This window comes from Theropithecus gelada, chromosome 5 (assembly GCF_003255815.1).
Source record: "Theropithecus gelada isolate Dixy chromosome 5, Tgel_1.0, whole genome shotgun sequence".
In the NCBI taxonomy this organism is placed as follows: Eukaryota; Metazoa; Chordata; class Mammalia; order Primates; family Cercopithecidae; genus Theropithecus; species Theropithecus gelada.
Window position 1 is genome coordinate 47,373,592 of NC_037672.1, and position 26,395 is coordinate 47,399,986.

General features: G+C 38.0%; 1 protein-coding gene across 8 annotated transcripts in view; it reads right to left on the bottom strand.

Annotated features, from left to right (window-relative positions):
* The window catches only part of PDLIM5 (PDZ and LIM domain 5), a 212,876-nt gene extending 198,085 nt beyond the window's left edge, over positions 1 to 14,791 (bottom strand). For all 8 annotated transcript variants that reach the window (XM_025384628.1, XM_025384629.1, XM_025384626.1 and 5 more), the window contains exons 1-2: positions 14,658 to 14,791; positions 11,270 to 11,407 (exon numbers count right to left, since the gene is read on the bottom strand). Coding sequence is in view for 6 of the 8 variants with exons in the window: in XM_025384626.1 (XP_025240411.1) it covers positions 11,270 to 11,365 (96 nt within the window). In the remaining 2 variants the exon portion in view is untranslated. The remainder of the gene's footprint in view (positions 1 to 11,269; positions 11,408 to 14,657) is intronic.
* Positions 14,792 to 26,395: the final 11,604 nt, after the last annotated feature.

The following is a 26,395-nucleotide window of genomic DNA, read 5'->3' on the forward strand; positions in this document are numbered from 1 at the left end:
CACAAAATGGAGCCCAACTGGTGTAGGAGAAACATCTAGAAAGCAAGTTAAAAATGTGGAAACTAATGAATCCCTAATTATCCTAAATTCAAAGTCTGGGTCAAAGTCCTATAATCTGCACTTTTAAAGTCTCACTGATGATTCTGACTATGTCAGTTTGGAAACCAGTTTTTTTTGTTTGTTTGTTTGTTAATAATCTCAGTTACCCCCATACATACAAGTTTTCGATTCTCTAGGATCTATTCTCTGGTTAAGAAACACACAGACCTCGCCCAGTGGCTCAGGCCTATAATACCAACACTTTGGGAGGCTGAGATGGGAGGATCACTTGAGGTCAGGAGTTCGTTGCCTGGGCAACATAATGAGACCCTGTTTCCACAGAAAGTTAAAAATTTAGCCAGACATGGTGGCATGCACCTGCAGTCCCAGCTACTTGGGAGGCTGAGGTAGAGGTAGGAGGATCACTTGAGCCCAGAAGGTCAAGGATGTAGTGAGCTGTGATAGTGCCACTGCACTCCAGGCCATGCCACAGGGCAAGACCCCATCTCTAAAACAAAGGGGGGATAAAAAAAGACAGACACACACCCACACACACACACACACACACACACACACACAAATTTGGCTATCCCTAGTGAAAGCTGTCATCTATTCCTCGGAAATAAGAGCATAATAGGTAAATGCATTATTACTACTCAGTTTGGCTGATTTCAAATCTTGAGCCTAACCAATTACTAGCTGTGTAACTTTGGGCATGTTACTTAACCTCTCTGCCCCTCAGTTTCTTCATCTCTAAATCAGAGATTTAAAATCATACTTCCTGGCCGGACAAGGTGGCTCATGCCTGTAATCCCAGCACTTTGATAAGCTGAGGCGGGAGTCAGGAGGTTGAGACCATCCTGGCCAACATGGTGAAACCTCGTGTCTACTAAAAAAAAATACAAAAATTAGCCAGGTGTGGTGGCACATGCCTGTAGTCCCAGCTACTTGGGAGGCTGAGGCAGGAGAACAGCTTGAACTCGGGACGTGGAGGTTACAGTGAGCCGAGATCATGCCACTGCACTATAGCCTCGGTGACAGAGCGAGACTCCATCTCAAAAAAAAAAAACAAAAATAAAATAAAATAAAATCATACTTCCCCATGGGGCTGTTATGAGAATTAAATAATTGAACATGTACAAAACATCTAGAACAGGACTTAAACAGTAACAAGGGTTCAATAAACATTAGCATATTTTCATTATTATCATTGTTATTATTTAATACAGGAAAGAAAGGAGACAGAATTGAACTGGAATAGTCAAACATTTCAAAGAGCAAAGGATACATGAGTGTTCCTTGAGGGAGAGATAGGGCTTTAGGGATGGTAAGAATAAACAAAAGTAGTATGCAAAAAGAAAAAAAAGACTAAGGACTTCAGGGTTCAAAATTGGCATTCTAGACTATAAACTTAAGTTATATTAAATGAGCCCATTTATATGCAACTTGAAAACCAACCAGAGAAATTAAGTAATAATTCAAAAGATAATGGGAAGCTCATACAGTTCTTAAATAAGGCAGTAATATATTAAATAGCGGTTTCTAAAATTATTGCCTAGTCAAGATGCTAGCCTGAGGATAAGGAACCAGTCTAAAGGAGGATAAGCCATTCAAGAATTTTGGAAACACTTTCATCTGCTAAAATATCAAAGAATCATTCAGAGAACTGGACACCAAATAAAAAGAATCTTCCAGAATAGATAGAGGTACAGATAAACAAAACAGAGACGTCTACCCTAAAAAGATCAAAACAACCATTTGTAGGATATTTGCAAGTGAGTAGCATAAAGATACTTCAAAGGAATGACCAAAATCATGAAAATTACACATGTAACACGCTAGCTAGCTAGCTAGCTAGCTAGATACAATTTCTTTCTCCAGAACATTTCTAAGGGGTCCTAGTTAAGGTACAAAACATTTGTTTTCTAAAGGACATTTGTCCTCCACTACTGTTTTCTCAGAAGAAAAATACTTTCAGAACAAACATACTCATAGTCTGCTCTGGCTAGTGTTATACAACCTTACTAAATCTCTTAATTTTACCACTTCCAAAAGTTAATATCCCAGAAATCATTTGAAAAATATTGGGCTGTTAATTAGATCTCAATGGAACTGAATCACAACACTTAAATCCCTTCCAATCAATGGTAAACAGCATTGAATTGTTAATGTCATTACAATAACTACTTTCTCTTTTCTTCAATTAAAATTTAGCCAGGACAATTATCATGAAGTACAGTGGCCATTGTTAAATCAATTTCTGGACTTTGGGGAAAAAAATGCTTAACAATTCACAGAATTCAAATAACAAGTGTTGCAAATTCTTCCCTAATTCAAAACTCTTCTCATCATATTTAACTCAACACACTAAAGGGAAATTCCTCCTTCCCTCACCTTTACCACAAAAAATATAAACATCCCTGGCATCCTTACTCTTTTTGTTATTATAGTTACCAACACATACACTCTACTGCTCACGCTGGGCTAAAATGAGTAACTACCTTGTGCCACACATTAGTATACCTTCACAATGCCTGACTCATCACGCTACAGAATACTCTATAAACCTACCTGATTTCAGTTAACTTCCATTAGCTAATAAAGGTTGATAATAAAAACACACTGAGGCTCATAAGGGTGAAATTTGTCATTCCTCGGACCACAGTGAACACCTCATAATGGTCAGTCTCCTTGTCACATCATATAAAAGGAGCTAGAGAAGACTGGAATTCAAAACCATACATACAGTTGACCCTTGAACAACACAGATTTGAATTGCACGGGTCTACTTACGGGCAGATTTTTTTTCAATAAAACGTACACCAAGTGTGCCCACCTCTCCTGCTTTCTCCTGCTTCTCTTCCACCTCCACCTATTCTACCTCTGCCATCCCCTGAGACAGCAAGAACAACCCTTCCTCTTCTTCTTCTTTCTCAGCCTACTCAAAGTGAAGATGACAAGAATGAAGACCTTTATGACGACTCCCTTCCACTTAATGAATAGTACATGTATTTTCTCTTCCTTATGATTTTTAAATAATGTTTTCTCTAGCTTATTTTATTATAAGAATACAGTATTTAATATGTATAACACACAAAATTTGCCTTAATCAATTGTTTATATTATGGGTAAGGCTTCTGGTCAACAGTAGGCTATCAGTAGCTAAGTTCTGGGGAAGTCAAAAGTTATACATGGATTTTTGACTGCACAGGGGGTTGATGCCCCTAAACCCTGTGTTGTTCAAGGGTCAACTGTGTATCAGCCTACTGAGCAGACTCCAAAGGTAACAACTTTGAATCTATTAAATGTGATTTGCTTAATTTTCCAAAAAGTCTATGACGGGGCACTATGCCAAAAACACAAAATCTTTTGCCTCGTAATTGGGAGTAACAGGTTAAGATACAGAGGAAGTTAGTTTGGAAATGGGAAACAAATGATAGAGATAATTACTAATAAAAGCTCTGGATGAAAGAATTCAGAAAATGGCATCTCTAAGAAATTAAATGGTATCATTTAAAGAAGAGCAGCATGTTTTTATTTCCTAGATTCCCTTACAATTTGGAAAACAAACCACTTAAAAACACAAAAAATCCTTTGTAAAATACTTGTGACCGAGCCCTGTAAAAAGAAAACACGTGGAAACCGGCCCATCTGATTGGAAATGATCAAGGTCTGTTGAAACTCAGGCTAGCATACTGTGAGCACGAGTGTCTCTATAAAGATGGCAATATCAGTCAAAATTACAAATGTACACACTCTGACTCAGCAATTCCATTTCAAGCAATTTATGTGACAAATATACATACATACACACACATATAGGCAAAACTTAAATTCAACGTCAGTAAAAGCAAAAAGACTAGAAAAAAATCTAAATGTTTACATATATATATATATATACACACACACGGGCAAAACTTACACTTCGGTGTCAGTGAAAGCACAAGACTAGAACTGATTTAAAAAATTATGACAAATCCAAACACAGTGAGGCAGTAGAATAGGAATGAAGATATATTTACTGATGTTGGGTTCAGTGAACAAAACGCCAAAAAAATAAGTATTTCTGTTAAGCATACTATTTGTGTTAAAAGGAGGGTGTGGAGGAGATATACCTATATAGATTATCTCTGGAAGTATACTACTAACACAGGTTGCTTCCAGGAAGAGGAAATGAACAGTAGGGCACCAGGAGACATTTCCCCCTATATGCTCGTGTATCTTTTAAATTTCGAACCATATGAATGTCTTACCTAAAGAAAATTAGGCCGGGTACAGTGACTCATGCCTATAATCCCAGCACTTTGGGAGGCTGAAGTAGATGGATCACAAGGTCAGGAGTTCGAGACCAGCCTGGCCAACATGGTGAAACCCCATCTCTACTAAAAATACGAAAAAAATAGCCAGGCATGGTGGCGAATGCCTGTAATCCCAGCTACTCAGGAGGCTGAGGCAGAGAATTGCTTGAACCCAGGAGGCGGAGGTTGCAGTGAGCCAAGATCACGCCACTACACTCCAGCCTGGCCGACAGTGAGACTACATCTCAAAAAAAAAAAAAAAAAAAAGAAAAGAAAAAGAAAAAGTAAAGAAACTTTAAAAGGGAAGAGAGCTTGTGAAGGCTTAATCAAGAAGATTTCTTAAGTAACAAATCTGAAGCGCTGCAGACTTTTAAAAATGTCCTCTTTATTTTCTTCTCTCATCTTTTTCTTTCTCATTCCCTCCTATTAACTTTTCCAGTTCATTTTACTCTCCTCTATTTACACCTATTAGGGACATTTACTACAACTGCTTAGCCCAGTTGGGAGCCCGGTTACTAAATGTCAACAAGGTTGGTGAACTTTGTTCTAGTAATTATCATAAAAAATGGGTGACAACATCAGCTATAAAAGAAATCTAAGTATTTACAGAAGGGTAGATAACTACACTTAAACAACGGGAAAGAAAAAATAAGAAAGAAGGTGAAGGAATAAGGGAATACTCATTCAATATTCTCTGCTTTGTTCATTCTTAGTTTATTACCTTTTTAAAAAACCTCTTAATAAAAACAAAGTATGCTAGAAAAGTGATTTTTCCCTTTCTGTTAATTAAGGAACCAAACCTGCATTCTCAACAAGACTACACAGTGGCCCAACACACAGAATACCTAAAGAATCAGTAGACACTATGGTCACTGCTCTTTAGTTATTTAGTGTTTTCTCTTTTCATTCCCATTAGGTCATTTATTTGCAAATAGATCCACATGTTATTTCACATGCTAATATCTAGTTTTGTCAAATTTTATATCAAATACTCAATATATTTTGCATCTCAGATACTGAAATAAAGGCCTAGAGTCTCATCTACCAAAGCTGAAACATAATTATCTCTCATAAGATGTCAAAGTAATAACTCCTTTTTTGTCTAAAGCAACGTTTGCTTCTAGAAATAACTTAATAATAACTGATTTGTCCTCCATACAGTTGTAACTGAGGGAAAAAGACATAACTGGTCCTGTGGTACAGGGGAATCTGGGTAAGAACTACTGCTAACAGGATGTCACAGAGAAAGACCACTGCTCAACTGTGTATTCAAATGTAGTGTGACTAGCAACTATCATAAAGAAAAGCTCTTTGCCTCAAAAATTCTAAAAAAAATTGAAAGCTCATAGGCTCCAAATTATTAATAACAATCATATCTACCTATATAATTTTTAATTTACAAAGCATTCCCATACATCAAAGAAAATCAGAAGCTCAAATTAATGAACTGATTTTCAAGCTAATATTTAAATCCAGGTCATTCCAATATATAGCTGTACATTATCTATTGTCCATCTATTCTTAATTTAAGTAGGTAGATATACCTAACTCATGAGTAGATGAATAGGTTATATGAAAACGTTCTTTCCCAAGGTCTAAAGTGCTGTTTTTTTTTCTTTTTTCTTTTTTTTTTTTTTTTGAGACAGGGTCTGGTTCTGTCACACACACTGGAGTACAATGGCATGATTACAGCTCACTGTAACCTTGAACTCTTGGTATCAAGTAATCCTCCCACCTTGTCCTCCCCAAATGCTGAGATTACAGGTGTGAGCCACTGCACCCAGCCTGCTAGTCTTATTTTATCCTAACCCTACAGCGGTTTTCTCCATCAAGATACAAAAGTCCTGCCTACCAGTAACATTTCTCTTAATAACTTTTCAAAATGCCCAACATTTACTAAAATCAAATAAGCCCCTATTTTCTAAAACTACTAATTTTCAATTTAAAAAATACAAGATTTTCATTTCTTTACAAATCATAGAGCAGAAAAATTTATCCAGAATTATATTGAGATTCCTAGCATTTGTGACCACAAAACATATAAAACTACCACATGGGAAAAGACAGGTCTCTGAACCTCACACAAAAAGTAATTAATATTTTTAAAGCAAAGTGAACACACATATGAAATATACATCATATAGTCATACAAACTAATTTTCTAACTTGGCATAATGACAGGGTAGCTGGAAGGGAATATAAAAGAAAATACTCGAGCTTAAAATTAACAATGGGCCCATTTATTCAAGGTAGGATGGCTCTCTCATTTCAGCTTGAAAGGACTGAAAGTCTTTCTGTCTTCCTCTAGGAGGGAAACTCTGCAGCTGGCAGGTCTGGAGAATCACTCAACTATATTCACAGCTTTACTTGGAGTCAAGCGATGGCAAGAAAAGTCTTCATCTTCACTATGCACTGGACAACACGGAGAAATGCTGACTTTGAGGTGTTTAAATTTCATCCTTTGAGCATCAGTTCAATTAACTTCTCCTAGAGGAAACCAACCCCCATGAACAATAGATTTACACCCACTGAAACTGAGAAACACTTATCAGAATCTGTCATTTCATAGAATATTCACTTGTGACAGGTCTTACAACACTGTCTAGTTCTATAGCACTGTGCTTATTTCTTTTCCATCCAACCTTTGTACTCCCCACTTTGTATCTTCTTCAGTGGCTTCTAGGAAGTATTACTATAACTACTGAATCAATGAATTCACAGCAAAGTGTTTCACAATTCTGTCTTTCTTTGTTCTGTGTTAGACTCCCAAACAGGGCTCCATAATCCAAGCAATGATTAGTTTCTTCTGCTTTTCAAATCCAATTAGAATTTTGTCCAAGCTTATAACAATTTATCCTCCCCTAACTCTTGAGAATCAAAGTCATTGTTATTTAGATGTTAAAAAGTTTGACCTAATTCTTATCTCTTAAAGAAACATCTAAAATGTGTTTACAGAGAATTGGGAGACCATCTTCAGGTAATCCAAACATTGACAGTGAAGAAAAGAGACCAAACATAATGAGAAAGTAACACACAGCAGAGTATTTCAACTTTAGGATATAACAACTTAAAAGATGTTACTCACAAATATATAATCTTTCTTATAATTCCATCATGAAGAGTATCAACTGGCCAAAATATAGCCTTGAATTATCCAACAAGTCTCCTATTTCTTGTTATAAAATACACTGGCAAAACTCAACAAACCCACACTGCTACAATGAAACCCATCCTCACATTCCATGGCTTCAGGGCAATTCCATAAATACAGGGTCATAAAAAGACAGTCTGCAAACTTATGTAGCCGGCACTCCATTTTAAGGATCTCCATTTTAAGGATCGGAAATTAAACGACATGTGATCATCCAGCTACAGCAACCTGAGGACCTTTTTAAAAAGCTAGTAGGAACTGCCAATCTTATCTTAGAAATCCACCCACAAAACAGTACACAAAATTCATACAATATAGATGATGAAGAAATTTGAGTACAAAGTGAAAATGTTATAGCTTGTAATGTTTTAGGACACAAGTTGTATTCAGCATATTCACATGCTGATACAACAAAATCTAAAGAAAATGGAATGTTCAAGTCCCTGCTAGTGGCTTATTTATCTCAAAACACAATTCCATACACCAGAGCTCCAATGTTACAAAGGAATGTAAATGACCCTTTGGAGTTCAACATAATGATACCTAATCAGAGGACAAATTGTAGTTTTGAACTCTAAAGATGCAGATTCCTAGCTAAGTACAAACTTCTGATTTTTTTTTCCTTTCTTAATTTTAATGGACAAAAAAAAAAAAAAAAAAACATAACTGCTATGTTCCCTACAACTATGGGGGTTAAATACTTAATGTTTTAAGTCTCTAAATAGTTTTCTTTTTAAAGTTTATAATATTATTATAAAAGATAATTGAGAGACTGCCAGACCTTGCTAGGAATTTCATATGCATTATCAAAGTAAGTGAATCATTAAATTACATGTTTTAAGCACACTTTCAGGTTTTAATTGTTTCTTGATACTATTAATTAAAGAACCCAATGACCAGTAATATCCCAGTAATTTTACATAATTAAGGCAGAAAAAGTATAACCAAAGAACTAATTAAGATGAGAGTAAGTTAAAAATTTATAACAGTAACAATCTTACCACAATATAAATTAGTTATTAAACACAAACCTTTATTAGGCAATGATACCAGGTATATTTAAACCACACAAGGGGTTAAAAATAACTACAATGAAAGGCCAAGAGCCTAGCAGCCCAATTGAGCCAACATTCCCTTCTCTCCTCCCCCTCCCCTTCCAATCCTCTCCAGTCCAGAAAGAATTGCATGCCCCACTGCACAAGGCCCAAAAAGGTCACAGTAGATGGCAGAGACTTTTGTAAGAGAACAGAAATAACTCAGCAGCTTTGTTACCATAGTCTCTTTTAATCAGTATGTTCAAAATCCTTTAATTAGCACTCTGTCTACACAAGGAAAGCATTTCTTCTGTGCCAGGGGAGGGCACGTATGTATGTACACAGTGTTCTGTTGTATCAGCATCACAACATGGAGCTAGTACCTCAAACTGTCTGCCAGGAAACTGAAGCACATGAAACTTTTTTAAAGGCACGGTACCACAAAATTCACATACATACTCTATTTGCATTTCTATTACCACACAACAAAGTGATAATTAAGTTTGGCTCATTTAGGTGTCAATTTGTTTCTGAACTTTTTTTCTGCTAAAAAGTAAGCATTTAAACTAAATAATAACTTGATTTAGATAACTAAAGTAGAATATTTAAAATATAAAATGCTAACAAAACATAAAAACCAATAATACTCAAAGATTGCTTCTGTTCCCATAATAGATCATCAGTAGAAGAAATAAAATACCAACTCACTCAAACAGGAATAAATCACATGACACATTTTCGCATGGATGCTTTACATTTAAAATTTCATCCAACCATGAAAGGTGTTAAAACTTGCAGGCTGGATTATACATACATATTTCCTTATAAAATCTAATTAACTGAAATCAAGGCAGAAATTGATGATAAATTAAAGATATCTTCAAAAAATCCACAGCCAAGAAACAAAGGAAACTCCATTAGTAAAATGGGATCTCCAGTATTTTAATGAGGATAGTTAGGCATTAAAAACTTATTTTTAATCTTTCAAAATGAAGTTGGATACACATATAAGATGCAGAAGTATGTGTGTGTATATAGATTTATACATACATGTATATTATTAACCAAAATGACAATCTTCTAAATACCTGATTATAGAAACAACCTAACTAAATTTAAGGTAAAGTGAATTATTAAAGAGGCAGCACAGCATAACTGCTGGAAAGCCAGCTCTTCCATACCAGCCATGTGAGCTCACAGCACAGTTATATACAATGGGAATAATATCACTATTTTGTAGGTTGGCATGGTAATTAAATGAGATGATGCATTCATAACACTTGATAAAAATCCAAAAGTTTGTTGGTAAGACTGGCACGAAAATAGTATTTTCATGCATTGCACAAAAGTGTAAATTGGCACAACCTTTCAAAATGATATAGATACATATATTCACATATATATGTATGTACTTATATTTGGTATTCACTGCACCACTGTAACAGTAATATGGAAATGACATAAATACTCTTCAGTAGGGGATTGGTTAAATGTCACTTTCCCTATAAAAGAAAACTATACAGTTGTTTAAAAACACACGCACACCTCCTTATATATTAATAGAGAATGATCTCCAGGGTGAATTATTGCAAAAAAAGCAAAGTATAAAACAGTGTGGGCCAGGTGTGGTGGCTCACGCCTGTAATCCTAGCACTTTGGGAGGCCGAGGTGGGCAGATTACCTGAGGTCGGGAGTTCGAGACCAGCCTGACCAACATAGAGAAACCTTGTCTCTATCAAAAATACAAAATTAGCCAGGTGTGGTGGCACATGCCTGTAATCGCAGCTACTCAGGAGGCTGAGGCAGGAGAACTGCTTGAACCCGGGAGGTAGAAGTTGTGGTGACCCGAGATTAAGTCATTACACTCCAGCCTGGGCAACACAGCAAAACTTCATCTCAAAAAAAAAAAAAAACAGTGTGTATAATATGCTACCATTTGAGTAAAAGAAGAGTGGAAATTCATATTTATGTGAATCTGCAAAAACAAACCTTTTAGAAACTTATATAAGTAATTAATAGTAATAATTACCTACTGGTGATGAAAGTGAAACAGTACCTGACATCCAGTCAAGTCTCAATAAATAGAAGCTGTAATTACTCCTCTCATTAGTGCTATCATCATCATCATGAAAACACATCCTTAAAATATATACACAGAATACATTCAAACTAAATCCATGAGGTAAAAAGACAAATCTCAATTATTCATAGGCTGACTATCTAGTTGGAGCTCTAAGTCCTTCATTTCCTCTTCAAGGGTAAGTAGCTTTTGGCCAACTTACCGTTGGCTATCACCTCCACTAGAAAGTGAGCTGAAGAAATAATTCCAAAACAATCATTTTATACAATTTTGATCAACAGTTTTTAATAAACAGCTTTTGGAACTGAAAGAGATTATTAAAATCCCATAGCACGACCTTCGAAAATTATATATGAAAAAACTAAGATTCAGAGAATTCCCCAAATTAGGGACAGCTCAAAAATTTACAGTCTGTTCCTAGTTAAATGCTTTTTCCATTGTATTATTGATAACATGGGGGAAAACAGAAAAGAAGTTAAATTGAAATCAGTTATCCTTGCTAAATCCACTCCCCTCATCCTTTATTATGGATAACCAAATTTGCCAAGATCACATCCCAGGAACAATGACAGTAAGTAGAGCACAGGTCAACGGAGAACTAAACAACTCAGCCCGAGGACTAAGCACTGAATGAACATCTATAACAAAATCTGTAAAGTTTACTTACACTAGAGATTGTCAGAGGCATGTTGAAATCCTTGCCGCCTTGCAGCCGGAAACCCCAAGGAGCTGGGCCAACAAGTGACACACTGTAGTTGCTCATGGTTCTAATGGCTCAAAGTCCAATGACAGAAAATGAAATATGCTGTGAAAGAAAATCAGATGATTAGCAAATTTACTTGAAACCCTAGAACATAAATTATGTTTAGTATTTTGTTGGGGGGCTGAGAGGATATAGAAAATAAGTCTCAATTAAGTTCTACATTAATTTCACTTTAAGAACAGCAATCTGTGAGCTAATATAAAATTTCTACACTCATGGCAATTTCCATGGTCTAAAAATTCCGTATCAGAATACATTTCTACATACTTAACCTGTTTCACAACTTGCTACAATCCAATTTTGCAGCTTCTTGCCTGCAAACTTTAACTCAAAGTACTTTACAATACTTCACTAATGTAGCAAGATTTTATTTCAGGTTGAATTCAAAATGATTTTCTCCTTCCCTCCACTTCATGTATTCTTGTGTCTGCAATTGACAAGAGTCTTTCAACCGCACTTACTTAAATTCTAAGTTACTCCAACATGTGAAAGAGACTGCAAACCAGTAGGCTCCCATTCATGCTTTCCAAATACTAAATTATTTACAATGAGAAGCTGTTTTTCAATGCACAAAACTATTCTCTCCAATCAAGAACTACAACTTGTATTTCCTCCTATAGGGACATGGTATTTTCCACACTTAAAGTGATATCTACTTTTCCTTCAGATAGTCAAAGATAGGCAATACTCTAGTACAGTGATATGTCAGTCACAATCTGCTTTTTGTTTTATACACACACCTCACCAGGCAGAGAGTAAGCATTTGCTACTCTGTGAATAAGATTATGACTAAATACGGCAGAAGTGCAGGGTTAACCTTAATGCATTCAAATGGAATTGGCAGTTTAGAAAAGAACCAGTGCTTCGGTGCTTTCTTTTGCCTCTTTTGCTGTGTGTGCGTGATGACTCTCCTAGTAGCACTTTCATATAATTTTTAAAAAGCAAAAAAAAAAAAAAAAAAAAAAAAACTTCGAGTTTCCTATTGGTTGTTATAATGGCAGGAGAGGAATGAAGTTTTATTTTGTTTTAATGGAATACTAAGAAACAATAATTCTCTCTCTTTAAGAAATATTAAAAACATAACAGATATGTAATTTTATAATTTTAAAAACATGCTTCCTTGGAAAAATCTAAGCTATTCAACCAAATCACCACCTAATATTACCTGTCTTAAAATTTTTTTAACCCATTCAAATTTCTAGCCCATCACCCCAAATTCATAGGATGTAGATATTTGAGCCATAGGTATATTTAAAGCAAACATTCCTTCTTCTCACAAAGGGAAAATGGGGCAAAACTTTCAAATAAACCTGGCTTTTAAAGAAAAATTATGTCAGGGAAAATAAAAATTACAGAAAATTGTATCAGAAACCGAAACAGCTTTTCTACTGGCGTGGTAGTATACTGAACTACAAGGCAACAACACATTACTCAAGCATTGAAGTAACAGGCACAGAGCACTAAAAAAGATCCAAAGGCCAAACCGGAAGTCAAACTGTATATATAGGTGAAAAACTACTAGTGGGAAGCTAATAATGAGCCACACATCATTCAATTGCTTTCCCGCTATAAAAAGAGAAGATTTTCAGAAAATCTAATAGAAGGACTGTCCTGATATTGACACAATACAAATCAGAAGCGTGTAAAACCACTGATATTTCACAGCCAACCTGCCCTCCTTTATTAATTTTTAACTTGTGTCTGGGGAAGAATATGAAAGTTAGGCTCAACTTCCTCTGACCCCATTCTTCCCTACGAGAAAATATATTTCATTTACATTATCAACCCATGTACATGCAACTTCCCTTTACTTGGGAATTCCCTTTCTAACTTCTCTCATTTGTTATTAAAATTCCTAGCACTGGCAAGGTCACAGCCACACTACAAAACCAGTGTCATTTCATTTTTAGTCACTGTTCGTTCATTTCTAGTTCCTTCTTCTGCTAGCTTCATTTGGAATTCATTTGGCTTAAAACAGTCTGTGCCCCAAGCAATGGCAATATTTTTATTGGCCTTTCCAAGACTCCTCCATCTGGTTATTAGTGCCCAAGCCCTTCCTCAAATACCAAGCTGGCAGGAAATAGCAGCATACTCTTTCAAACACGTAGAAAAGGTTGGAATTTCTGTATAGTTACGGATTTTCTTTTAGGAAAAGTCTAAACAATGTCTTTGCTCTAGTACTAGGGAAGGAAGCTTGGTATTTCCCATACTTGTATCTCAGCTCCTTTAGTGAGGGTGGGGGGGGGAGGAGAACTCAAGATGAACTACAGAGAGTGACCAAAAAAAGGCCTGAAATTAAAGAGAAATATCTTGAGATTCTCTTTCCCCGCAATAGAGAGAGAATGTAGGTAGAGCTGAAGAACTAAAGCCACAGGCACAGGATGAAAGCAGCCGACAGGACAGTTTTCCAGGAGCGATTCACGCCTAGCCTTGTTTGCCAAATAAGGCTACCGAACGGGCCGTTTCCGTGGCAGGCGGGTTCAGACGTCCTCCCCGTCAGGAAGGCGGACTTGGGATAGGATCTGGCGATCACACCCTAAATCTGCCCTGCCCAGCGCCGCCACGAATTTTCTTTCCAAGCTCTGCCCTGTCCACACGCCCTTCCTTTTTCCACTTATTGTCAAACGCACCGAAGGCACAGTCTTACAAAAGCCCCAACAAGTACTCAAGTGTTAACAAAACTCGTGTTCATGACAGATGTGTTTTTTAAACAAGCTTTATTTCTGGACGCGCAGAAGTTTTCTCCAAACAGGTTACACAAAACTGTAAATATCTGGGAGAGAAATAAATGCTTCTCAGTAGCCTGAGAGCAAAGAAAAACTAACGCGCCTTTTTCGTTGAGTCCCGCTTCCTACCCTCCAAGAGCCTGGCGCAGAACGGGGCACCCAGACGCCACGGTGGTGCCCGGCGACGCCGGCAGCCGTGTGGGTGGGAGCGGCAGTGCCAGGGAGCCAGTCCTCGCCTGCCCTCACTACCCCCGGGCGCCCTCCCGCGTCCCCGTCTCCGCTACGCTGGTCCTGGTCGGCCCAGGCTGCGGGGACCCCAGGGCTCGCCCTCTGTGCTCACGCGGACTCCAGCGCTGCCCTTTCCCAGGCACTCCTTTTCCCAAGCCGCTCTCCCACCTCAACCGCTCCGCGCCCAGAAAGCACCTGAGGAGCCATCCCTGCGCGAGGAGCGCTCCCTCCTCGTCCCCAACCTGGCTTCCCTCCTCGCGCTCGGCGCACAGCGGCCGGTTCTTTCCCTCTTCCCTCCGGAGATCCGAGAGGCGCATCGCCGGCCGGCCGCCACTCACCTCGGGTCCGGCGCGGAGCTGCCTCCGCCTCAGACAAGGGCTGACAAGTGACTCGCGGTGCGGGCGCCGTCCCCACCGCCCGCGGGAACTTCCGCCTCCTGGCTCTCCCTCGCCCCACCCCCGGCCCGGGACACGCCCCTCCGCTCCCGGTCACGCCTCTGGGCCCTTCCTAGCAGAACCGCGCGAGGGCGGGGAAGGCGGCGGCGGAGCCGGGCGCACCGGCTTGCTGGGGCTGGCTGAAGCAGCTGCGGAAAGACAATTGCGCTAGTTTCGGTGGGAGTAGTCTTAGCGGATTTTGAGCGCCACCTGGCAAAGGTCTAAGGCTCCGCGCGTCCGTTTTGTAGTGGGTGCATTTTTCTCTCCAGAAATTTGAATTGGCAAGCAGTTGTTCTGCCTAAAAATAGAAGGGGACTTTGGATAAATCTCTATCTATGCAAGTTCAGCGGTTACTGCCTGCGTTTATTTATTTATTTATTTATTTATTTTTGAAAGAGCTTTACATGCTCTGAAAAGTGCAGACCCAGAAGTTTACCTGTCAGGAAGATGAAAACCGGTAACCCTAACAGATGGAAGTTACCCGTGTCCATCACACCAGAAGACAGTGATTAACAGCGGCCAGAAGTGATTCAACCACTGTATCTTCAGTTTATTTTTCTAAATCCAAATCAATAGTCCACCTTCCAGCCTTCTATAGGGTTGCTTGATACGCCTGAGGAATTCATTCATCAGAAAACTTGAATAATGTTCAGTGAACATACGGAAAGTAACTAGACTCTTACACTATGAATTGGCTTATAAAACGTGAAAAGGACAATTCTTAACCAAGGAGCATATAAAGCAAGGATGAACTTAATGAGGTTTGTGAGGCCCCCGGCCCCCGGAAGTGCAAGCAAAATTCTAAAGGTGAAGATCCAAAGCTGCTCTTTCCCTAACGGTAGCCACTGGCCACATGTGGCTATCAAACAGTTGGAATGTAGCTACCGTAACTGAGACCATGAATTTTTTTGTTTTACGTAATTTTAAGTAATTTAACATTTAAAACTGAAGCAGAGTAACATTTCTTTACTTTTTTTTTTTTTTTTTGAGACGGAATCTTGCTCTGTCTCCCAGGCTGGAGTCAGTGGTGCGATCTCGGCCCATTGCAACCTCCACCTCCCGGGTTCAAGCGATTCCCCTGCCTCAGCCTCCTGAGTAGCTGGGATTACAGGCGTGCGCCACCAAGCCCGGCCAATTTTTTGTATTTTTAGTAGAGATGGGGTTTCACCATGTTGGCCAGCCTGATCTCGAACTCCTGACCTCACGTGACCAACCTGCCTCGGCCCCCCAAAGTGCTGGGATTAGGGGCGTAAGCCACCGCGCCAGGCCGTTAACATTTCTTTTAAGCACTACATTTAAGGACTGAAGTGAAGTGAAATGTAGGACTACATTTCACTTTAACGTTGAAAATGTAATGCCCAAATTGAAATACATTGAAAGTATAAAATGCACACTGGATTTCGAAGACTTGGTATGAAAAAAAATGTAAAATGCCTCAATAATTTTTATATTGATTATATGCTGAAATCATCATATTTTACGTTTGGTTAAATGATACATGATTATGACCCGGCTCGGTGGCTCACGCCTATAATCCCAACACTTTGGGAGGCTGACGCGGGTGGATCAGCTGAGGGCAGTAGTTCGAGATCAGCCTGACCAACATGGTGAAACCCTGTCTCTACTAAAAATACAAAAATTAGCTGGGCGGTGGTGCATGCCTGTTATCCCAGCTACTTGGGAGGCTGAGGCAGGAGAATCACTTGAACCTGGGAGGTGGAGATTGCAGTGAGCTGAGACTGTGCCACTGCACTCCAGCCTGGGCAACAGAGCAAGACTCCACATCCAAAAAAAAAAAGTAATAATAATAAGATTTGATTAAAATTAATTTCACCTTTTTTAAAAAAATGTGGCTACTAGATAATTTAAAATTACTTATGTGAGCAGGGTGCAGTGGCTGACACCTATAATCAGCCTTTGGGAGGCTGAGGTGAGAGGATGGCTTGAGGGCAGGAGTTTGAGGTTACCCTGGGCAACATAGCAAGACCCATCTCTACAAAAAATTCAAAAAAATTAGCTGGGCATACGCCTGTAGTCCCAGGTCCCAGCTATTCATATTGCTGAGCCCAGAAGTTCGAGGCTGCAATGAACTATGATCTTGCCTTTGCACTCCAGCCTGGGTGACAAAGCAAGATCCTGTCTCTAAAAAAAAAAAAAGTAAAATTACATATGTGCTTCACATTATATTTTCATTGGACAGCACCAGTCCATAGCTTTCACCACATTTTTCAAAAGATGGCTTTGGGGAAAAGTATTTCCTAGTGTGAGAGCTGATTTAGAGAGTCTCATATATGTTATCATGTTTGACATCTCACCCAAAAATAAAAAAAAAATAACAATAGCTAACATTTACAAATACCTACCATGTGCTATGAAGTGTGGTAGTCCTTACAATAACTTTATAAAATGAATGCCATCCTCATTTATAGATAATAAAATTTAGGTTGCAAGCAATTACAGCTTGCGCCAGTTCCACAGGGCCATGGCTCGAGTTAACCTCTAGGAGTCCCAACTCTGCCCCTCCTCTTCTGTTTGCTGTTGATACAGTTAAATTGAGCTTGGATCAAAAAAGATTAATTTAAATACATCAACTGCAGATAGCCTATGGAGTTATCACCGGAGGAAAAGCCTCTTGAGGTGATGAGGAAGAGTTGAGAATGGGCAGACTGTTGCTTACTTATGCAAATTCCTCTTTACCCCACAATTGCTAGCCTGTCTCTGAAACTCCTCCTACTACTGCAGTTTAAATCCTGGGCTATAGAGTAAATTAACCAAATTAAGGTGTCTTTCGTAGACTGATATTTATCCAAGTGTCCTCCAAAGGACCGATTGCATAAAAATGACATGGACAGCTGGTTAAAATTGCATTTTCCTGGGTCCCCTCTGGACTCAGAATCCTTGTAGATGAGCCCTTGGAATCTTTTTAACAAACACTCCCTCCCCACCTCCAGGTAATTATTAAACTGCAATGCTTAAAAACTACTTCCCTAGAGATAGTGCTGTGTCTCCGGTTTACTGGGAACTGTGCTCAGGTAAGAACCATGCATTACAGATGGCAGCAACTTATCTCAGTTTCCTCATCTTAAAGGAAATGATAATTGTAAATAACCTTGTGAGATTATCATGAGGAATAGAGATAATATATATAAAACACTGCACAGCATGCTTGGCACCAAGTAAGGATTAAATAAATGGTAGCCATATGAAAACTTCCCTAACCAATTGATTAGATTTATTTATGTATCATAAAAAACAAGTAGAGAACTTTGACATTCATTACGCAAGTACTATGTTCTTAGTGCCCTATGTACATTATTCTACTTAATTCTTACAACTGTATAAAGTAGATGTTTTTTCAAAGGAAGAAATAGAAACTTGGAGATTAAGAAATTTAACCAAGGGCACACAACTAATCAGTGATGGTAGCAGAGCAAAAGGTCTGATTCCAAAAACCATGTTATTTTCATCGCAACACACTGTCTCTTGGTAAATTCAGTAAGCCATCCAGCTCAAAGACCTGAGGAAGATGGAATGTTTTCGAAACTAACACTGCTGAGGGCCATAGAGGTGTAAGCCATACCAAATTATGGAAATAAAATAACTGCTGAGTAATTTGTATATAAGGGAAGATGAAACTCCTGAGCCACTTCCAGGAGGGCATGTGCCTTAACTTGTTTTATAACAAATTGCCACGGGGCCATTCTGACTCCCCTTGTCTGTTTCCTTCATAACTAACATTTATGAAATGGTAGGCCATGTTTGAAGGACAGCCTGTGACTACAGACGATCAGAAGTTACTGGTTCATTGGGAAATCAAACCAATGTCCTTGGCCTCATTAACGCTACAGGGCTAAGTAATGAGGCACTGAACACAAAGGAAACCATATGAAAAGTTTCATTTTATCATAATCAGGAAAAGAAAATCTGGGGTGGGGGGGACCGGGCGGGAGGAGATCAAAAGATTAACTTATTTAGCAAGAAGAGTTTTAAAGAATATTCCATCTAAACACAGTATTTACCTAAGCACATAAATGTTTTCTCTAACATTTTATTATCCAATCTATGACTCAGAACCTCTTGTAGCACTTCAAAAATAACAGAAACTTAATTACAACATGGCATGGCTGTGACAAGTTTTTACAGTTGCACCCAATAAACTATAAAGTGCCAGTCTTTTTAAAGTTCCTATATTACTAAGTCAATTTATCTTTTAAGTCCTAATCCTGGAAGGTAAATAAACCACTCATGAGCATTTAAAGTTTAAAATCTAGAATGGAAAGGAAGCATTAACTATTCTAATAACTAAAGAAACATTTTGTAATTTAGGGAGAAAAGATAGAAGGCACAGTGTCATTCTACAGTTTACTAAAGAAACCTGGGAGAAGGGCAGAACTAAATCAGGCACGGAGAGAGTGGAAAGGAGAAATGGATGAGAAAGACTGTAAGAGCAGATCCATGAAGCCTAGGGTAACTGAGTAAATGTGTAATTGAGGAAGAAGGCAAAGTTTAAACTAGCCTCAGGGATTCAAGTCTCAGTTTGGTGGGTGGTATTCATAACTGATATTGATTGAATGAAGAGGAGCAAGGAACTATGCATTTTACTGGCAGTTTCTAGTAAGAAAAAAAAAGGCAATTAGTTGGTTAGTGAGGGGTATAAATAAAGGATAGATAGGGTGGACACTGAAAAAAGGTATCAGAGAGTCCCAAACTTGAGATTTCAGAAGTAAAGGAATATTCCTCATAAGATGTTTTACTCAAATAAAGTCAGTTCACTGAGGAGTCTGGTGAGTGGCTGAGAGGATAGAGAATATGTGGGAGTAATTTTTGGAGATGAGATGGAAACTAACATGCGTGTCAATAATTGTAAAAATCTGTTATGTGAAGACATTACAGTAACCCCTCCCTTATCTTCAGAAGACACATTTCAAGACCCCCAGTAGACATGTATAACCAGAATAGTACCTAACCCTACATATACTATGCATGAATTTCCTTTTCCTTCATAATTTCATGCGTCTTAGTAACATCAGCACACAATTTTTTTATTTCCTTATTAAGTCGGGAACTTTCACCTTTTCACTTGAAGAAAGCGGTTTATGGTTTCTCTTTGGTATGTCTGAAATGCCAGCATCACTGCTCTTATGCTTTGGGGCCACTGTGAAGTAAAATAAGGATTACTTGAACATAAGCACTGCCATACAGGGACAGTAGAACTAATAACCAAGATGGCTGCTAAGTGACTAACAGCGTGGGTAGTCTATGCAGCATGAATATGCTGGACAAAGGAATGATTCATGTCCTGGGTGGGATGGAGCAGGACGGTGTGAGATTTCATCACACTACGCAGAACAGCATGCAATTTAAAACATGAATTTTTCTAATGGAATTTTTCCATTGAATATTTTTGGACTGCAGTTGACTCTGAGTAACTGAAACTGCAGAAAGTAAAAACACAGATAAGGGGGGACTACTGTATTTTAAGAACGTTAAAGTAAGAAATGGACCTGGAACAGAATTTCCCAATTAGTTGGTTGTGCCAAGAAATTAATCTTCTCAACCTGGGAGGTGGGGCAGACTGGAATTGGAAGCCTCATCCATTTCCCCAGTTTCCAAGTTTGCCTTGGTGTGAAAAGAGTTGAGAAGCACTGTATTAGTATATCAAGAAGAGACAAATGAGAAGATCATTAGCTTTTCATTTATCTCATTAGCATTATGTACTCATCATAATGCCCTCGACATTTCTACTAAGGAGTTAAGGAAAACGTGAAAGAAAAGGCCAGAGAGAATGCTCACTGTGATAATGCTCAGTTAGAAAGATCTTACTCATAAAAGGTAGTAATAGAAAACACCCTGCCCATACCACTATACAGAGTCCTTTATTAAATTATTTTCAATTAAACACATTTGAGTATACCATTGCTTTCCTCTGAAGACCGTGACTAACACATTATGGGTGATTCTTTTAATTATCAACACCTTTTCATAAATCACTAAAATGCTATGCACTCTCATTTAATGTCTATCATGCACCAAAGATATAAGTGATGTCAAAAGCAAATTCATCTTTTGGAAAAATATTGAAATTTTTGCTTTTTGGATTTTTTAAATGGCTGACTTTTAAAATTAGGCACTTTATTGTTTTTAGAAGCGTTTTCATTAAAGTGGTATGGTATAAGCCACCATCATTTAAAATCTTGAAATAAATGTCTTCTCTTTTTTTGCATCATCAACTTTCTAACCAATAAAAGAGCTAGTACCGACTGTGAATATTCTGAATCGCAAATTTGTTTTTTTGAGACAGTCTCAATCTGCCGCCAGACTGGAGTGCAGTGGCGCAATCTCAGCTCACTGCAACCTCCACCTCCCGGGTTCAAGCAATTCTCCTGCCTCAGCCTTCCAAGTAGCTGTGACTACAGATGTGTGCCACCACGCCCAGCTAATTTTCCTATTTTTAGTAGAGACAGGGTTTCACCATGTTGGCCAGGATGGTCTTGATCTCTTGACCTTGTGATCTGCCTGCCTCACCCTCCCAAAGTGCTGGGATTAAAGGCGTGAGCTACCACACGCCCAGCCATTAATTGGCTTTTAAATCTCAATTTGGTATTTGGTCCTGAACTACTGATCTAATCTCTGCTGATTCATTAGATAGTCTTTCTCATGTCTGGGTTTAGAATTTCTGAAGCTTTTCCGTGAATCTTTCCATCAATAGCAGGGCTATGAGGACATAATCATTAACAAGACAAATGTACAAATGAGGTCTTAAAGAAAGTGGCATTTTGGATTAGAAAGATCCTTGGAGAAACCTAATCTTACATGCTTTATTTACAGGAAAATCTCTCCACCTGAAAAATAGTACCTCTACTATTTTTTGGTTTTAAAATCCATTTATATACTCTGGGAAAGCAAGGAAACCAATATTTTGGTTGGAAGGTACCCACATTTATAGTCATAGTGGAATGCATTAAGGCATGTCATTCCGGCCAGGCGCGGTGGCTCAAGCCTGTAATCCCAGCACTTTGGGAGGCCAAGACAGGCGGATCACGAGGTCAGGAGATCGAGACCATCCTGGCTAACACGGTGAAACCCCGTCTCTACTAAAAAATACAAAAAAAAACTAGCCGGGCGAGGTTGCGGGCGCCTGTAGTCCCAGCTACTCGGGAGGCTGAGGCAGGAGAATGGCCTAAACCCGGGAGACGGAGCTTGCAGTGAGCTGAGATCTGGCCACTGCACCCCAGCCTGGGCGACAGAGCAAGACTCTGTCTCAAAAAAAAAAAAAAAAAAAAAAGGCATGTCATTCCTAGCCAAAATGTAAGGGATATAGTACTAAGAGTGATGAATCAATGCATTAAAAATCTGATTAAAGCATAGAATTGTTTCTAAAATAAGGAATACTATGAAAGAATGATTGTGGATCAATAACATATACTAAAACTAGACTATCCCACTGATAAGATTTAATTTACACATCACAGCAAATTCTGCCAGTCTGTGCAATATGCACATACCTATCGACATTTAATTTCATAAAATTAATTCTGGGAATATTCTCAAAGCCACTTTCTCTCAACTGTGAAAAGGTTAACAGATGAAGAAAGTAAGCAAGACAATTTTTTAAACTATGGGATATGAAACTGGAATCTAAATATTTTCACGATCTGATTATTCCACATGACAAAATGTTTTCTAAGCAATACTCTAGCCAAAGTTTGATGCCTGCTTCTTCTCAGAATTTAAAGGTATGAACAAAATAACAGGAGTTTTACTAGGTATGAATAACAAAATATAACCATTTTCAGTTAAATATTATCTTACTCATTAATGCTTATATTTTAAAATTCATGGAAAAATGCAACTATAAATGTTATCAATAGTTGTCCTGTAGTTGGTGAAACTTGCTGTCATTTTATTATACTTCTATTTGCTTTTTATACTTTCCAAATTTTCTATGAAAATATTTTACTTTTATAATAAACTAAAAATTAGGAGTACATATTAGTACATATCAATAAACATAATGTTGTTTTATACACATACTTTGGTTATATACATTCATATACACATAACAAATACCTGTGGAACAAATGGGAATTTTGAATCATAACAATTTCTTATAACATTTAATAAAAGCTAGACACTCTTCCGAATCCTTCATATATATTGACTTATTTCAACCTCACAGCAACCTAGGTACTTACTATTAAAGTTTCTTCAGATAAGAAAATGAAGACACAGGGTTAATGTAACTTGCCCACAGTTGTACATCTAGCTAGTATAGGCAAAGCCAGGTTTTAAAGCCAGACAATCTGCCTATATGAATATGAACTTAACTAAAATACATGGCTGCTGTTACAGAGTATATTATGGAAGTTTGTATCTCTGGAATTCTCTCTCTCTCTTTTTTTTTTTTTTTTTTTTAGACGCAGTCTCGCTCTGTCACCAGGCCCGAATGCAGTGGCGCGATCGCAGCTCACTGCAACCTCTGCTTCCCGGGTTCAAGCGATTCTCCTGCCTCATCCTCCCGAGTAGCTGATTCAGGATCTAATTCAGGATCATAAACTTTCTTGACTCTTTTTATGTTTTGCATAAGTGACACACAGCATTAGGTAAACTAAAATAGGGTAAAATGATTAATTATAATAAAAGTCACTTCAGGATTGGGAGATAAATCCCCAAACCTGATTGTGAAAAATATTTCCTCAAATAGTTTAAGCTGAAATCATTATTTCTTTTAAGATTTATAGCCTTTCCTACAGAAAGGGGGCTCTTGATAATAATAACTTATTTTTCAGTATGTGAAAAAGCAGGAAAACCAAATTTAAATCTTCACAGAATGTTTGGTTTTCTCTATGAATTTCTTCTAGGAAGGAAAATATGAGGACATATATATGGTTGTTCCATTAATACCAATCATCTGAATTAAATCTAAAAAATAAAATATTTACAAGTTTGGTCTAGGTAAAACCAAACTACAAGACATTTTAATTATGTAATTTTATTTTATTTTAAAATTTAACCTGAGTACTTGATATAGACACACCTTAATTAGTCTTCATAGAGCAGTCTTAATCAGTTATATTAAATGGTAAAAGATAATTTTGATAATTTTTTAAACAAACACCCTGAACACACCAGTTAAAGTAATACAAAAAGAGTACTGTGAAAAACATAGGCAAAATAAATACCACATTTTCCAAATTAACATCAATTGAAACATGTATTGGACTGATAAGTCTCTCTGGAAGATTTAATCTTTAGAGGGGAAAAAACTAAAGACATTTCTAGTTTTCCGTATATTTATCTGGTCAGATTGCTTGACAAATTCTTGTTGTCTTGTTATATTTAATATAGTTTTATATTATTTATAATTTATATTATTTAGTAAATTTGTTATTTAGAAATGTACTATTAAATGTGTATATATAGTGGCAATTAAATCAGTGTGTTATCATTTTGGAACTTAGACTCTGTAACACTAAAGTGTTTCTAGCCCAAAGATGGAAATATATATAAATTTTGAACAAGCGATCCCCTTGGCATGCAAGGGGATACAGACCTTGCATTAAAAAAAAAAAAAAAAAAAAAAAATTCCAGCTTCTTATTCTTTCATCAATACAGCAGAAACACATTCCCCCTAGGAAAATAAAAATGCTATGTCTTTAAAAATACTTCAATATGATTAGCAAGGGCAAATGAGTAACAATCCCTCCTAGAAAAGAAATGAGTTGGTTCATTACAACTGGAGCCAAAGTATCAACTGTTATACCCAGATCCAAATATAGTGCCTTCTGGCACAGAAAGAACTCAGAGCCAGAGGCAGAGCTGGTGGACACCTGATAGCATTACCCAAGTAACTGGAGCTAAAGTTTTACTTGTTGTGGAGACAAATACACCGAAAATCCAGGCAGAGAACAAATCACATTACCACCATTTTAGAAAGTATTTTGAAGATGGATTTTAAGTCTCCTGGTATGTCTTGTTGTTTGTTTTTTGTTTTGGTTTTACTTTTTAAATTTTCAAAAGTACACAAAATAGAATAATATAATGAACACTGAAGAATAATATAATGAATAGCCTCAATAATTACCATCATTAATATAATTTACTTTTGGGTTTTTGTTATTGTTGTTTGGTTTCTTTTTTTTTTTTTTTTTTTTTTTTTGAGACAGGATCTTGCTCTATCACCCTGGCTGGAGTGCAATGGTGTGATCATAGCTCACTGCAGCCTCGATCTCCTGGGGTCAAACGATCCTCCCACCTCAGACTCCCAAGTAGCTAGAATTGCAGGCATGGAACACCACACCCAGCTATTTTTGTTTTATTTATTTTTTGTTGTTGAGACAAGGTCTCACTATGTTGCCCAGGCTACTCTCAGACTCCTGGCTTCAAGTGATCGTGCTGGTATTACTTTAAACTAAAGTTTTAAACATAGTTTTAAACAAACGTAAGTATTACACATGTCAAGATTTCACAAACTATTTTTCAGGTTAAATGAAAGAATGTGAGTTTCAGTTCATCCATATTGAAGTTCAAAAGTTGGTTTTAAAAAAAAAATGTTTGGCAGGTTGCTTTTTTTTTTTTTTCCAAATGGAAACTCTCAGGGCAAGTAAATCTTGGTGAAGTTCCATCAGTTTAAAACTGAGTATGCTCAGAAATTCACTTTTATTAGTCCAACTACTAAATAGACAGATGTTCAGGGACTCATTTATGTTAAAAATCAAGCTTGCTAGATAGAAGCTTGTAAAAAACCCAGAGATGGTCAGGCGCGGTGGCTCACGCCTGTAATCCCAGAATATTGGGTGGCTGAGGCAGGAGGATTACCTGAGGTCAGGAGTTCGAGACCAGCCTGGCCAACATAGTGAAACCCTGTCTCTACTAAAAATACGAAAATTAGCCAGGCGTGATGGCACACGCCTGTAATCCCAGCTGCTGGGGAGGCTGAGGCAGGAGAATTTCTTGAGCCCGAGAGGCGGAGGTTGCAGTGAGCCGAGATCACACCACTGCACTCCAGCCTGGCTGACAGAGCAAGGCTCTGTCACAACAACAACAACAACAAAACCCAGAAGTTGAATTTGTTAATTTACACTGAAAGGTTACCTGTGAAGCAATCTGAATCTTCATGTCATTTTACTTCCAGGAGGGAAGTCTAGTTGAAAACTAAAATTTAGGTCAGAAGTTTGCTCGGTGAGTATAGAATCAGAGTAAAAGGAGGCGCAAGAAGTTAAGGAGAAGCCTCATCCCATTGGATAACCAAATAGACTATTCCCTTGTAGGGTGATGACTTCAGCAAGTGATTTAGGAGGCTGCTAACACACCTTCCACAGGCTGCAGTTGGAGAACACTAACAAGGGCTGTTTCAAACTCCTCCTTGTCGACATGCCTAATTTCTATTTCTTTCTATTAATAAAACACCTTATTGTGAAGAGATACCATTTCTTTTTCTTTTCTTTTTTTGTGAGACAGAGTCTTGCTTTGTCTCCCAGGCTGGAGTACAGTGGCGCCATCTCGGCTCACTGCAACCTCCGCTTCCCGGGTTCACTCCATTCTCCTGCCTCAGCCTCCCGAGTAGCTGAGACTACAGGCGCCCGCCACCACGCCTGGCTAATTTCTGTAGTTTTAGTAGACTCGGGGTTTCACCGTGTTAG